Source organism: Ambystoma mexicanum, chromosome 2p, assembly GCF_040938575.1.
Source record: "Ambystoma mexicanum isolate Mex_15411 chromosome 2p, UKY_AmexF1_1, whole genome shotgun sequence".
NCBI classification, from domain to species: domain Eukaryota; kingdom Metazoa; phylum Chordata; class Amphibia; order Caudata; family Ambystomatidae; genus Ambystoma; species Ambystoma mexicanum.
The window spans coordinates 1,256,246,602-1,256,261,555 of NC_090923.1; the positions used below are offsets into that span (position 1 = coordinate 1,256,246,602).

General features: G+C 51.0%; 1 protein-coding gene across 7 annotated transcripts in view; it reads right to left on the reverse strand.

Annotated features, from left to right (window-relative positions):
* The window catches only part of PTCD1 (pentatricopeptide repeat domain 1), a 688,818-nt gene that overhangs the window by 319,306 nt on the left and 354,558 nt on the right, over positions 1–14,954 (reverse strand). For all 7 annotated transcript variants that reach the window (XM_069645574.1, XM_069645570.1, XM_069645569.1 and 4 more), the window contains one exon: positions 13,098–13,199. In XM_069645574.1, the coding sequence (XP_069501675.1) occupies positions 13,098–13,199 (102 nt within the window). The remainder of the gene's footprint in view (positions 1–13,097; positions 13,200–14,954) is intronic.

A 14,954-nucleotide genomic window follows, 5' to 3' on the forward strand; every position in this document is an offset into this window, starting at 1 on the left:
AAGTGCTGGGCGTGGGAAAGAATGGTGCAAGTGATAGGGAAGGAACGCTTATACACACCAGACATCGCACTATACCGAGCGAGATGTGTCCTGGTGAGCCACGAGAAGAGCTTCCAGCAGCAAGCACTAGGCATTTACACATTACGCAATCTGTTTGTGGATGGGATGTATATTACCATGGACCAGCTGAAAAATATAGGGCGTTGCTCCCCAATCCTATTATATTATAGGCTCACTCATAAACTGCAGGCACAATGGTTGTGCATGCCGGGCGGACCGTTAACCTCCCCCATAGCACAATATGTTACATCCCCACCAAGCTATAATTGACATGTGTCTGTTCTATATAGGATGATCAAATCAATGAAAGTTGAACCATAGGACAGGGCACAGGGACATGGGACACTGCTATGGGCATAGATATGACTGGCCAACAGTGGAACCTAGCGTTTGTCCAAACTAGGAAGATTTCCCTTAACAGTCGCTATCAATTGACCCACTACCAATATCTCCACCAGATAAAAAAAAAATACTACCCCGACAGGTCAGCCGAGTGTGGCAGGTGCCATACAATAGACGCAGATTTCTTTTACCTAACGCGGCATTGTGACAATGTGCATTTTTTCTGGTGCAGGGTTATAGAGGCAATGCCAGTAATGATGGGGGAAGAGGTGCCACAAAAACCTATGGCGTGGCTGCTGGCAATCTTTATGGTGGGGCTGGGGGCTTTGAAGTAGCATCTCCCAAGTATGGCATTGTGGCAGCTTGTGCTTTAATAGCCAGGGCGTGTCTAACGGGCCCGGCCCCTAAATTTTAACAATGGATTAATTGTATGACAAGCTGCGAAGTGAAGGAGTCACGATACGCTGCATCTCTTCCCACTTTAAGCAGACCCAAAGTTATATGGGGCTGGCTGCGAGCATAGTTGGCGAGGGGACAGGGAGATGGGACGCCATTAGTATGTCTGAGGTAAACGATGGTGGTGATTATGTTGTCTAAGAAAAAGAGTGTAAACGGATCATGGAGTAATCATACTGTGCTGTGGAAACAATGGACTGAGAATGTACAGCACCACTGTGTAATTCTGAACTGGAAACAGGGGGTTAGAGGGTTGACACATCAATGGGTAGCACATTGTTATTTGTTTGACTCTGAAATGTATGGTATATGTTTTATACAAATAAAACATCAATAAACAAAGTTTACAAAAATATAAAATAAAGCCCAATTCCTTAAGTAGCTCCTCTGACATCTTTGCTACCTTCTATGTCTCATGTAATTTTATCCAATCCTTCCCTTCATTAGCATGCCGTGCTCAAAGAGCACCACAATCATACTCTTACTGAAGTAAAAACTTTGGCTTCTCTTCCCAACTACCACCTAGACTACCTCAGCCCACTCTTCAAAAGAAGAATGCCTACCCCACAACCAGTAACATTTGTGATTCCCTGAAATCAAGCTTATTTAAAGAGTTCTCCACTGAAACAATCTGTTCCAGAACACAATACTTCAATTTCTGGCACCTTGAACGACATTTTATAACGTTAGCCATGTCAACCTTCAAAGAGTACAACCCAGGGTCTAAATGGGACTGGTTCTCATCGTTCTGACCAAACACATTCTGTATTAGCAATCAATTCGTTCTTTACCACCACAGTGGACTCCCCTCAAACCCCCAGGTCATTCATTGGTCCACACCTCTTCTCCTTTTACACTACCTCTTTGGCCTCTTCTACAGTCTCCACAGTAATGGTTGACGGAGGATCACTAGAAAGAAATACTCCTACACCAAATAGCAATCCAAAGGTGATTATTGGGTACAAAGGTAGAAGGAATAGCTGATAAATATTATCTGGGAGTGTTAACAGCCAACTGAGATCTTGGGAAAGTTTGGCGCTAGGGACGTCCCTCATAGGCTTGTCTCCCTTGGGCTGCCAACACTCTAACCCACGCGTCCTTAATCCAGTTTGTGCTAGGTCAAGGGAACCCCTACTGTCTGTCTGTTCTTCCTGAATCGATGTCTCACTCACTCCTAGGAAATGTCCAACTGTCCCTGTCCTAGGCTCGCTTAGTGATATAACAATTTAGTGATGGTGCTTCCTTCCACACAGTTCCACTAACTCGCCACACATGCACAGTCTCACATGACCCTTTCCTACACTGGGTGCCAAGATGTTCTCGTCCCCAGCACGTTTCTATCCCTCTGATCTTACACTCTGCCTTCCTACCCAAACTCCTTGTCATCCCTCTTCTCAACTTCTCCTCTCACTACTACCACTACCTCCTACTACCACACAACTACTCCCTCCAATGTTACTCCTCTTCCCTCCTTTCTACTACTCCGTCTTTGTTACTACCACTCCGATCTTACCACTACCGTCTCTCACTACCACTGCTACTTCTCTTCTACCACTTCTCACTTTACTCGGACTAACCAACTCAACTACCGCCACATCCACTTACTAATACCACTTCTCACTCTCATTACTCTTCCTCGACTCCCACTACTGCTACCACAAACTCCACTAACAACCGCTACTAACTTCCTCCTACTCGTAGTCTATCATTACTACACTTACTCTTCACAGCCATGCACAACCACTCCACAGACCCCGCTCGCCAATAACCTCCATACTCCTTCAGCACTCTCCTCCTCTTGTCTCTCTGTTATATCCCTCAACCTTCTGTCCTCACCCACACTATACAACTCCCAAACATAACTTGAAATATACCACCCTCTCCCAGGATTGACCAGCTTACCCTAAGCCATCACTTACCCGATCTCCAAGGGGATGTCAAGGGAAGGGCTTTGGAACCTTGATAAAGGCTTATAAGCCCCGCCACCCCTTTATACGTGGTCCTGCAGCGTTTCTGACTTGGGTCGGGAAATGGTTCATGGGGACCTGCGGTTCTCTTTTTGTATGGCTTATCTGCAGGCCTGTTCCCTCTAAGAACATCCCTGGTGGTCTAGTGTATTTTCTATTAACGCAGCCTTCATGAGGCCTTTAATGATAGAGATTCCCTGCTGGTGTAGAGGGGTTGATTCTTGATGCATGGGCTGAAGCACCCAGTCTACTGGAGCCGTGCTCCTCCTCTGGCTGTCGTGCAGTCCTGCAGTTCTCCTGCTGCGCTGGCTCACCGCCCTACGGTGTTCTCGCTGGCACTGACTCGTCTTCCTCCTCTCCTGTTCCTGTGTTGCTGCATACTTCTGCAGCTTCCTGCGGTGTGATGCCAGTCTTCTGTGGCCTCCCACCATCATTCAGAGCTCTCCACTCATGCCACGCCGGCCTGGCATCAACCTCTCCCACAGCTCTGGTGTCCTGCTGCGGCTCCACTGCCTTTGCGCCTTGTTGTAGCATACACACTGCCAACAGTCCAAATAAGGTAGGAAAGAGAGGGGGCCAGCCCACAGACACTATGGCACTCACAGAGGTGGGTGGTCTGAGTGACTCCGGTATTGGACACTGGGCACTCGGTTGTTCGGCAGTTTTGGTTTTGTGCAGTTCCTCTCAGGCCAGGCCTTCCCAGCTCCTAGTTCAGTGGGGCTCTCAGCGTTCTGCTGGCTCCACTGGTGTCAGTCTAGCCACGCTTAGGACAGTCTATTCTATTGTTTTTTTGTATAGCGCCAACTTGCCTGCAGGCCTCAGAGTGGTCACATGACAGTACAGACAAGAAACATAAGCAGCCAGAGGCGGTTAGGTACACAATATACTCTGCATCAATGGAAATCTGTATTGATGGGGGAGAGAGAGAGCCGAAGAACCTACATTCCTCCTCCACCAAACAGATGGGACTTAAGCACCTTCCTAAACAGAGTAGCAGATGGCAGCTGCCTAATGGGCAAGGGGAGATTGTTCCAAGTCCTTGGTCCCTCCCTATTGCTTGAGTTTAAAGCGTGGTAAGGACAAAAGGTCCTTATTATTCGATCGTAGTATTCGTTTTTGTGGTAATCTCTTGGTGCGTGATTGCAAATATTTCGGAGCGGTGCCACCAAGGCACTTATATACAAGGCAGGGTGCCTTAAATTGGACTCTGCTGGACAGGGAGCCAATGTAAATTCCTCCGGCTTTTGATACATGGTCTCTGCGTCCTATACCACATACAGCTCTGACTGCCCTATTTTGTATTGTCTGTAGTTTATTTTGGGGACGTTGCAGTCGTGCCAACAGGTAGGCCATTACAGTAGTCCAGCCTAGAATTGATAGTTGCTGTTGCCATTACCGCCCTATTGGCTTCTGAAAGATACGGTCGGATCTGCCAAAGTAAGTGAGTCATGTAGGTACAGCTAGAGTTTACAGCGGCGACATGCTTGTTGAAATTAGGATTGCAATGAAAGGTCACTCCAAGTATTTTTACGTGTATGGATACCTGGGTGCAGGATCCTCCAACCTGAAATGCTTCATATTCAGGGTCCAGCGTCTTAAGTTTGGCTACACTAACGACAATCAGAATCTCTGTCTTCTTGTCATTCAATGCAAAGCCATTTTCTGTCATCCATGTGTTGATGGCGTTGAAGACCTTGTGAGCAATTTACAGTCAGCTTCAAAGGAGCCAGACAGTTCCAGGTTGATCTGGCTGTCGTCTGCATAATTTGCAGCTTGGAGTAGAGATTATATAAAAGTGGGGGCACGTGAGGGCGTGGCTTGGAGCGCCATCGATGTGGCTGCTCCCCTGAAGCCAGCTGTAAGAAGCCTGCCGTAACTGCGAAAATATGCAGCTTCCTGCACTCTGCCGGGGTTCTACTAACTCCCAGGGCGGCCGGAACTCCCAAGGCACCCAAAGGCTAAAGATGAGGGAGTAACGTTCAGGGCATCCCCGGCAATTCCACCGGTTTCCCGCGACCCCTGACGGCCTCGAGAATTCAAGATGGCGGGCGTAATGACCTTCCAAGTCCAGAGGCGGTACTAGGGACCCCCGGGGAGGCCTCGGCATTCGGAATCCCCCTGGACAGTGGACCAACACCAGCAATCCCACTCATGGGCCCGGAGCATCTAGAGAACCCGCGGCGACAGCCTCTGACCCGTGCCAGGGGAGAGGCGCCTACGCATCATTCTGCGCATCTCTGGCAGCACCCCCGGCTCCCGGCGGGGTTCTCGGCAGGCCCGTGGCACCCCCTGGGGCTGGGGATTCACCCCCTTGCTGCTTCTCCCCCTTCTGGACCTGTGGCCCCGCGGAGAGCGGCTCCTCCTTGGAGTGAGGACCCAGCGCAAGCTTCAACTCCTGCTGGCGAGGCGTTGCGGGACTCATCCCCGACACTGGCATTGGAGACAGCGCAGAAGACACACACCCAGGTAGGGCCCACTGGGGGTAAGAGTTGGGGGCCGAGGTACTCCTTGTCTGAGCCTCGCCGGAGGGGAATTCAGACCTCTCCCCGGCGGGGGAGCACTAAGCGGTGAGTCCGGCTCCCTCTGGCTCCTCCCCACCAACAGGTGGCCCTTGGAACTCTCCTTGAACTCCGCTTCGGCCGCTCCGCGCTGGATAGCGCCATCTTGCACCCAGCTTGCAGGCCCACCTCCAGGGCCGCCCCGGCCCACTCTCTCTTGGCTCCTCTCCCCCGTGGCTCTCCCTCTCCTCGTTGGTCCTCGCCGGAGGGTGCAACCTGGTCCTGGGGCCTGTACTTCCGGCTCCGGGGGCTCCCAGGCCCGCATCTCCAGCTAGTGCCTCTACTTCAAACAAGAAGCGGAGGATCAGACTCCCCCCCCCCTTTCCCTAAGAAATTGGTGGTCCCACGCCACCTTCATCGCACCCTGTAACATCTCCCTCTGAGGGGCAGTGGGGACCCTGCTACGTCCTCCTGGGAGACTAAATCCCTCCAACCAACATCTCTACTTGGGAGAACCGCGCAACCACCCGGTGCCAAACGCAATCAGTCCCACCGGGCAGCTGCTCTTGCTCCCCGGGCCCTCTGGGCCGGTGGGGAACCCACAACTGTCCGCCGGGCGGTCGGTGCACCAAAGTCAGCTCCTAAGACTCAGCATTCACATCGGTTCACCACTTCCTGGGGCGCCCCGGCCCACCTCCTCGCCTGGTCCCCGTCTCCTGATCCTGGGAGACCCACGCCATCTGACTACAGAACCAACACCCCCCAGCCTAACGCAGCCTCCCCAGAGTGGTACGCAAATCTGCCGCCCTAACAGCTTCTACCCCAAGAACTGGCACAATGTCCAAACAAACAAAGGCAAGCAAAAACGTGGACATAGCCACCATGCTTACAGCCCCTGACAAAGGGAAGAAACATGACCCTCTCGGGTCCACCTCGCAAGACCACCAAAAAGGCGGCGATCCTCCAGCCACCACAGGTGACTCTCTAGCATTCATGGCAGATAATAAGGCCGAATTCAGGTCCTGCATGACAGAACTTTCCACCAAACTAGAACAAACTGACCACAGAGTAACTGAGGTGGAACAGGGGCTGGGGGACATTGAAGACCGCTCCCGGGACCAGGCAACCACGCTGGGTGACATCCAACAAGCAGTCAGGGCCCTTCAGGATAAGTGCGAAATCCTGGAGTTCAAGCAAGAAGACCTGGAAAATAGGGCCCGGCGCAATAACCTTCGGATCTGAGGCATTCCATCCTCGGTCCCAGACAAAAAACCCGCGGAATATGTGGGGGACTTCTTCCAAGCCCTTCTCCCTGACCTGGATAAATCCCTATTTTTGCTAGACCGCACCCACAGACTGCGCCCACGACGGGGGTGTTGCCTCAGACCTCCCCCCAGATGTCATCACCAGGGTCCATTTCTTCTCCACAAAAGAGGCCATCTCCGCCATCAGCCGCTCAAAAGTTGATCTCTCCTTCCAAGGCTCACCTCTCGAGATCTACCAAGATCTCTCGCTCTTAACCCTCCAAAGGCGAAAAGCACTCCGGCCCTTAGCTCTTTTCCTGCAAGAACGTCAGGTCCGGTATAGATGGCTTTTTCCAACAGCCCTGCAATGTTCATATAATGGTGCCCTGCAGAGAATTAGCCACCTGGAAGACGCCAGCAAGATTATGCACCCATCCTCCCCCAAAGAGGACTCCTCAGTGGTCTCGGAAGCGACAGGGAACCGCTCTGTCTCCTCCCCGCAGCCTAGACGGTCCTCGTGGTCGAGAGCCTCGCGAAACAACAGGAGGAGGTAAAGAGCACCCAGGCCACACCACATGAACCATTGGCGCACTGTCAGACTTGGCGCCCAGCCTTCCTCTATAATGACTCGCTACCTCTGACACAGCCGAAGATTATTGCTTTCCAATACGGCCCATGCCCATTCCAAGGTTCGCTCCACCTCTATGTCCTTGGAAAGCCAAGTTAACCTAATGACTCAATTGGCCCAGTTGGCCAGGGGTTTGGCCGCACACACAATGCCGACCACTCCGCCAGTTAAAAAATTGGCCTCCCGTTAAAAAATTGGCCTCCCGTTGGGGGCCCTTGTTAAAACCCCAAGAGCAGGACAACACACACTAAAACCCTTTCCATGACGACGGCTAGCTGTCTCTCCTCCAGCCCCCGCCCACCAGAACATGACACAGCTGAGGCACGGGCCCTTGAGCACCGGACACTACAGTGCCTTTCACTGAACGTTAATGGGTTGAATTCCCCCTCCAAACGCAAGTCGATCCTACAGAAACTACAAGACGAAGGGGCTGGCGATGCTCCAAGAAAAGCACCTCCTCCCAGCAAACCCGGGGGCGCCTACGATCCCGTTCATATCCACTGCAATTCCTCGCTTCAGGAGGATCCAAGAAGGGGGGCACTGCGATCCTCTTTGGGAAAGACCTAAACCCCCAGATCTTATACTCAATTTCATGCCCAGAGGGCCGCTTCGTGGCGGTTAAATGCCTCTTACTGGGAGATCTCGACACCTTTATCTCAGTCTACGCACCCAATTCGGGACAAGTAAGCTTCCATTACTCTCTGGGCGCCTCCCTCTCGGGCTTCACAGAAGGCCAGACAATAATGGGGGGGGGACTTCAACGGAGTGCTGGACTCCACCAAAGACAAATCTCACCCCCCCTCTCCGGGGGATTTCACGCAAGCCCTTAGCCTCTTACGCTTATTCAGAACTCTAGATGTGGTGGACTCGTGGCGGGGGCTCCACCCCACTGAGAGAGACTTCTCCTTCTCCCATGTCCACCGGACCTTTGAGGATTGAAAACCTCCTAACCTCGCCCCATACCCCATGCCTACACCAACGAGGTCTCCATCGGCCCAATAATCTTATCGGACCACGCACCAATCATCATGGAACTTCGAACCAATGGCTCTAGAGCCAACCCCACATGCAGATTGTCGCTCTACTCTCAACGACATTCTGATCAGAGACAGGATCGCAACCACCATCAAGAATTTCCTCAAGGAGAACCCGGTCACAGCCACTTCCCCCGCGAACAATTGGGACTCAATGAAAGCAGTGATCAGGGGAGCCCTGATAGCACACGGGGTGGCATTCCATCGGAACCGCCGACAAACCCGGCAAGCCCTTTAAGAGGAACTCCAAATAGCAGAGGATACCCAAAAGAAGAAGAGGTGGTCCCCCAGGACCCAACGGGCTGTCCGCACTGCCAGAAAGAAACTAGAGGCCCACTATGCTGAACATACTGCGCAACTAATGGCCAAGACTAGGCAATTCTATTATGCCAAGAGTAACAAGGCTAACAAGCTACTAGTGGCAACTGGCCAAAATTAGACGAACTAACACCATCACGGGGCTCCGCGACCCACAAGGGAGGATGCATTACTCGGAGCCGGAGAAACAACGGTTAGCAATGGACCACTTAACCCAAGTGATGAATGCATACCCACGGGACCGCTCCAAACAGGAGGAATACCTACGGGAGGCGGCCCTGCCACGCCTGTCCACCGCAGCGAGAGAGAGCCTAGAAGCACCGATCACAGGGAGGAGGTTGATGAAGCCATTAAATCCCTCAAAACTCGGGCCCCGGGCCCAGATGGTTGCTCCTCAAGATTCTACAAAGTTTTTAGATCCCAACTGATCCCCCCCGACGGTGACACTTTTCAACTCATTCAAGGAAACAGGCTCAGTGACCCCCTCAATGCAGGAGTCTACTACCACCCTCCTCCCCAAGTCAGGGAAAGACCCGAGAGAACCAGCCTCGTACAGGCCAATTGCCCTGTTGAACACAGACGCTAACCTTTATTCTAACATCTTGGCCAATCCGCTGTCGCATATCCTCCCGGCTTTAATTCACCCTGATCAAATGGGCTTTATCCAGAACAGAGCGGCGGGGGACAATGTTAGGAGAACCCTGAACTTGGTGGACATCATCCACCGAAACTCCCAGGACCTGGCATTGATGGCCCTAGATGCTACGAAAGCATTCGACAGGGTAGACTGGTCATATATGAAGCTCACCCTAGAGGCCTTTGGCTTTGGTCCAACTTTTCGATCTATGATACTGGTGAACTATAAATCCCCTAAGACCCTCTTAAGGATCAATGGCTCCCTATTGGCTTCGATCCCCATGACCTGTGGGACAAGGAAGGGCTGCCCATTATCACCCCTTCTCTTCGCTCTAACAATGGAGCCTTTTGCCCAAAGAATCAGACGGAACAAGCTCATCAAGGGTCCCCAAGTAGGGCCATCCCAACACAAAATTGCATTATACGCCGACGACGTCCTTCTGACGCTCTCAGAGCCCAACTCCTCAGCTAAACATGCCCTGGCGGAAATAGCCAATTTCGGGATGGTCACGGGGTTCACCGCCAACTTCTCTAAATCAGTAGCCTTGGGCATTGGCCTCCATCGGGAGGAACAAGAGGCACTAACCAGGCTGTGCCCGATCAAATGGAAGAGTAAAGCCATCCCCTACCTGGGAGTCAACATTACAGCAAACCCAAAAGAGACATACCAGCCAAACTTTCCCAGATTATTCCGGGAACTGGAAGGGGACTTAAAGCGCTGGTCTACACAGGAAATCTCTTTAATGGGAAGGATCACGGCAGACAAAATGAACCTGCTTCCGAGATTCCTCTATGCTTGCTCCTCCCTCGCAGTGGCCATCCCAAGGCCGGCTCTTCAGGATCTCCAGAAGAAAATGCTGAAGTTCATATGGAAAGGCAAGAAAGCCAGAATCCCCCACAAAACTTTGCTTGGTAGCTCTAGACTAGGAGGACTGGGGGTCCCCGATCTCCAGGCCTATAGTGCAGCAGCACAGCTAGCACATGTCCATGCTTGGCAGGTTATCACAGACCGTCCCAGATAGATGGAACTGGAGCAAGCGCAACTACCACTCCCCCTGCGGTTCCTCCCGCATATCCAGCCCGTCCTGAGAGAACACTGGAAGACTCTCCTGCTAACAACCAAACACACTAAGCTCATGGGACTGGGCCCTGAAACAAAAAGGAATCCCGAGAGGGCAGAGCCCACTCTCCCCTATTTTCCATAACCCCAACTTCTCACCGGGGATGAACCCCCGTAGCAACCAGAATTGGATTGACAGAGGCCTCGAGACCCTGGAACAGCTATACGCCGGGAACATATCCCGTACCTTTGAGCAATGTAAGGCGGTGTTCCAACTACAGGAAAGGGACAGATTTTCCTACTGCCAACTCAGGCACTGGTGCTCGCACCCCCGGACCTTTCGGGCTGCCACTCGTCCCCTTGCTGATGCTTAAGGATCTACCATCCCGGAGCCGAATCTCAACCCTGTACAGACGTTTCCTGGGGGACTTCCTAAGCACAAGAACGCGATGCATGGCCCAATGGGAGGCCGACCTGGGTCACTCGATTGACGACCAGACCTGGGTGGACATCTGGTCACGCACCCACTCCTCTTCTACTTGTGTGACCAATAAAGAATGTGCATGTAAATTGGTGCTGCGATGGTACTACCCTCCTCCCCCTTTGCCTGCACCACATGAACCCGCGGTTGGACCTGTCCTGCTGGAGAGGTTGCCCCCAGCCTGGCTCCTTCTTCCACATGTGCTGGACCTGCCCAAGGATCCGGCAATTCTGGGAATGGTGCCTGGCAACGATCAAACAAATCACTGGGATAACACTCCCCCTGGAACCCGAAACGGTCCTTCTGGGGGTCCGGTCACCCGGGGTATTCCCCATGCCGGAAACTGAGCGAAACTGGTAACGCAATGCCTCCTGGCAGGCAAAACTGTGCTGGCCCGCTTCTGGAAGTCCCCGGATGGCCCATGCATGGCCCACGGTGGGGAAAACTATGGGACATCCTGTTCACAGAAAAAGTGACCGCAGCAAGGGCGGGAGTCCTGTACTGCTTCAGAATGTATGGGCCCCTATACTAGACTATGACCAACGATTCCCCGCCTTAACATTCAAACCGCTTAACACTCAATGGGCCCTGGGGGATCAAAAACTCACTTGAGGGGCGAGAGCGGCAGGTGCTCCCGTGGGATGGGGGGGGGTCCGGGGACTTGGGGGGGAGCGAGAAAGAGTATAAGCTTTTGGGAAGTGGCTGAAAGGACTAAAATCCACATGCAATGTTGTTTGCAATTTGTCCTGTCTTGGTTTAAAATAAACATATTTAAAAAAAAAAAGTGGGGGCACACTGGACCCTTGGGAAACCCCGCAGCAGAGGAGGATCTCCTTGGACTTGCAGTCCCCTTGGGCTACCTTCGCTCTCCTAGATCCTAAAAAAGATCGAAACCAGTTGGTTTCTGATCTGGAGCATCTGCCTACCTCGATTAGCCTGGCCGCCAGCCTATCATGGTCGACGAAATCAAACGCGGCGGACAGTTCCAGAAGGAGCAACATGGCCACCTTCCCCATATCAATGATTTCCGATAGGGTTGATTTAACCTCCAACAGTGCGGTTTCTGTACCGTGTTTTTTTTGCAATCTGGAATTTGCATTGGACAGGAGGCCCCGCTCCTCAACAAAAGTATCATATTGTATACATGCAACTTTGTCGATAACCGTACGGAGGAAAGGGAAGTTGGTTATAGAGCAGTAGTTCAGTGGCTCAAGTGGGTCCAGGCCTTCTTTTTTTTTAGTAATAGAGTAATCCACGCCTCCTTAATGCATTCAGGAGCCTTCCGTCCTTAAAAGAACGATTGATAAATAATGTAACTGGGGCAGCTATATTGGGAAAGTATTCCTTAAACAAGGAAGCTGGGAAAACATCACCCATGCAATTGGTGGGTTTGAGATTATCAACAATTACAATGCTCAGCATTCTCCTGCCACACCTCTCAGGATGAGGAGCCTGCATCTCACCAGCTCAGCGGTTGTCAGCCTGCTCTCTCTTCAATCCTGATGGCGTTTTATCTTTCCCTCTGCAAGGGGTGGGACTTCCCGCTGTTCTTTAATTTCCAACAAATACTGTGCATACGAAAGGGCAGAAACCAAAGCCACGCCAGTCATTCTTACAGGCATTTTCAAGTCTTCACAAAGTTTAACCGCCATGTAGCCAGCAAAGATATTAGGATCTTGGGAATAGGAAGAACCATTTATATGCCTTTCTGGAGATTTCCTTTGCTCAAAAGGGGGCAGAGGATACCACTTGCCCTGTCCCCTAAGGTGTGTTAAGCATAGCAGGTTCACTTCCATAGTACTAAAGGCGGTGGCTCCCCCTGAGGGACGAATTCACTGGATTCGTCAGAGCTCCCACAGAGACAGAACCTGCCAGAAGAGTACGGTATCTGGAGCTGTCCATTTATTTTCCTACTCTTTGCACCAAAGAAGGTTACAGTTCCCACCTTTGGCGCTTCCTGCCTACGTGAGGAGGGGCGTGGCTGCCCCTCTCTGGTCACAAAGAGCAATGTTAACATCTTGGGTCAAATTATGATGAGTTCATTTCCCAAGGTGTTACTTTCTAGCATATATGTGACTACAAATTAGAGCCAACTTGACCAACCCAATGGTCCTTCACTGCTAACCAGGTTATTGATTAGGCTATAACTTCCATAGTCCTTCACCATGGTTTATGGTGGCTATGGCTGATGGAAGTTAAAGTCCAAACACATGGAGGGCCACATAATTAGTGATCATGCTAGAACGAATAACCACATAGAAGAGATAGCCCACAACTGCTCTATTACCCATACATAAATATTGCAAGTACACAACAAGCACCAGGTAAATAAAGGCTGCTTATGCTGCAGCTGAGCGAATTGGAGGGACATACCTGCAATGCATATCTGAAGCCAGCATCCTTATCCTTTATGCAGCCCATCAGAAGGATGCTAAAGGTTTCCTCTGTGGCTATGTGGCCTTGCCGCACAATTTCCTGAAAAGAAACAAAGCTAGAAAATTGGCATCATGGTACATTCTGATCACAAACCTTCAACCTACGAAGCAGCAAAGAAACCTTACAGATCATACATATGCCAGTGCAACATCGGGTAGCGTCTAAGTGAGGAGTTCTGACTTATTCCAGGGCCGCTCTTTCTCGCAAAGCCCATGGAGGAGCCACATTTGGAGCCCTTAACACCAAAAAGAAGCAGTAATTAAAAAAAATGTATGCATTATTAAAACTGCTAAAATTATAGCTGACAAGCATAACCCTTCATGGTCCAGTTTTGAAACAAACAGTTTACAAGCAACTAAGATCTGGTCTGCACCTTCACCGTGCAAGATTGCACAACTATTTATTTGAAGACCGTACTTTACTCAAAACAGATTGGCTAACTACTTTAATTTGTGTTAACTGGTTAATATCCAAGAACATCACTATTATAATCAAGGAGGGCTTCTTTCAGAGGGTTGCCGCCTGAGGAGCAGGACATTCAATTGCTCTCTTTTACAGTACTGCATGTTCCAGAGTTAACATGGCACTACTGTGAAAATACAAGTTCTAGATACAATCTGTTAACAGCTGAACAGTAAAGGCTTTGCAAGTGGCCAAGTGCTGGCATGAGAGGGAGAAGCAGCAGCATGCACATGGACTCTCTCGGTCATGCTCGGGGCTGGTGGGACTGGTCTTCGCTGCTCATGGCTTCCGGCCTATAGCATCCATGTTGTGTGGAGTTTCTGCACACCGGAACAACTACCTGATATGGCACCTGCTGCGTAATGTTACTCAGATGCTCAAGATTAGGAGGAACCTGAGTCACAGGGGACATGCACAGCTGCAGGCTGTAGCTTTGTGGTCTATGCTGAGCATAGATGCAGCTGGCCTGGTGAGAGGCTAAAGGAAGCAGCGGAGAGGGGGTGACTGGGTCTAAGAGGGGTGCCCGTGGGTGGTTGGAGGGAGTGTGGCCCTCATAAAACCTTTTCCTGACCGAACGCTTTGGAGGTAGTACAAGCCACTGAGTAGCGGGCAATCACTCCACATTCTTTTGGGCCACAACCTCCTGAGGTAAAGAGAATACTGAGTCAGACAACACTCTAGAGTAAAGTGTTCCCCATAGTCCTAGGGACACCCACATACTGACAGTCTTCTTTGTCACAGATAGCAGTACAAACTCCCAAACTCCAAAATGATTGTTCAAAACTCTCATTTCACAAATAGATACATGTATAGCTTTTGTTCTGGTTAAGTCGTGGGTCAGGCGTCCCTGAAACCCAGTTTTTCCAATTAGCTATTGGTAACACCGACTATCTAAAGCTAGCTATAGGTGAGGGCCCAAAGCCAAGGCCCCATCTACCAGTTTCCCCTGGGTTTCTTCTAGAGTTCCCAAATCTACCACTCCCCAGGTTCTCAACAATAATCAGGAGGTTTATCTTGTGAAGTCTATTCTCTGTCTCAGTAGCTCTCTTTCGCTTATTACCTGATCTTGCTAATCCCTCTATTCTGCACTTGCTCTCCCCCTCCCTTGTCCTTTCTCATTCCGTGCCGTTGTATTCCCTTCTTTACTCCTCATCCGATGGTCACTCTCTCCCTACTCACCCTTCTCCTCTCCTCTCTCCTGAACGCTCTCCTATTGCCCCGCCTACCCACCCTTCTCTCTGAATCCCTCTCCTCTCTCTTCTTCCCACTCAACACCTTCTCCCTCTCACCCATATCACTGCAGCCACTCTCGGATACTCTCCCACATTCACA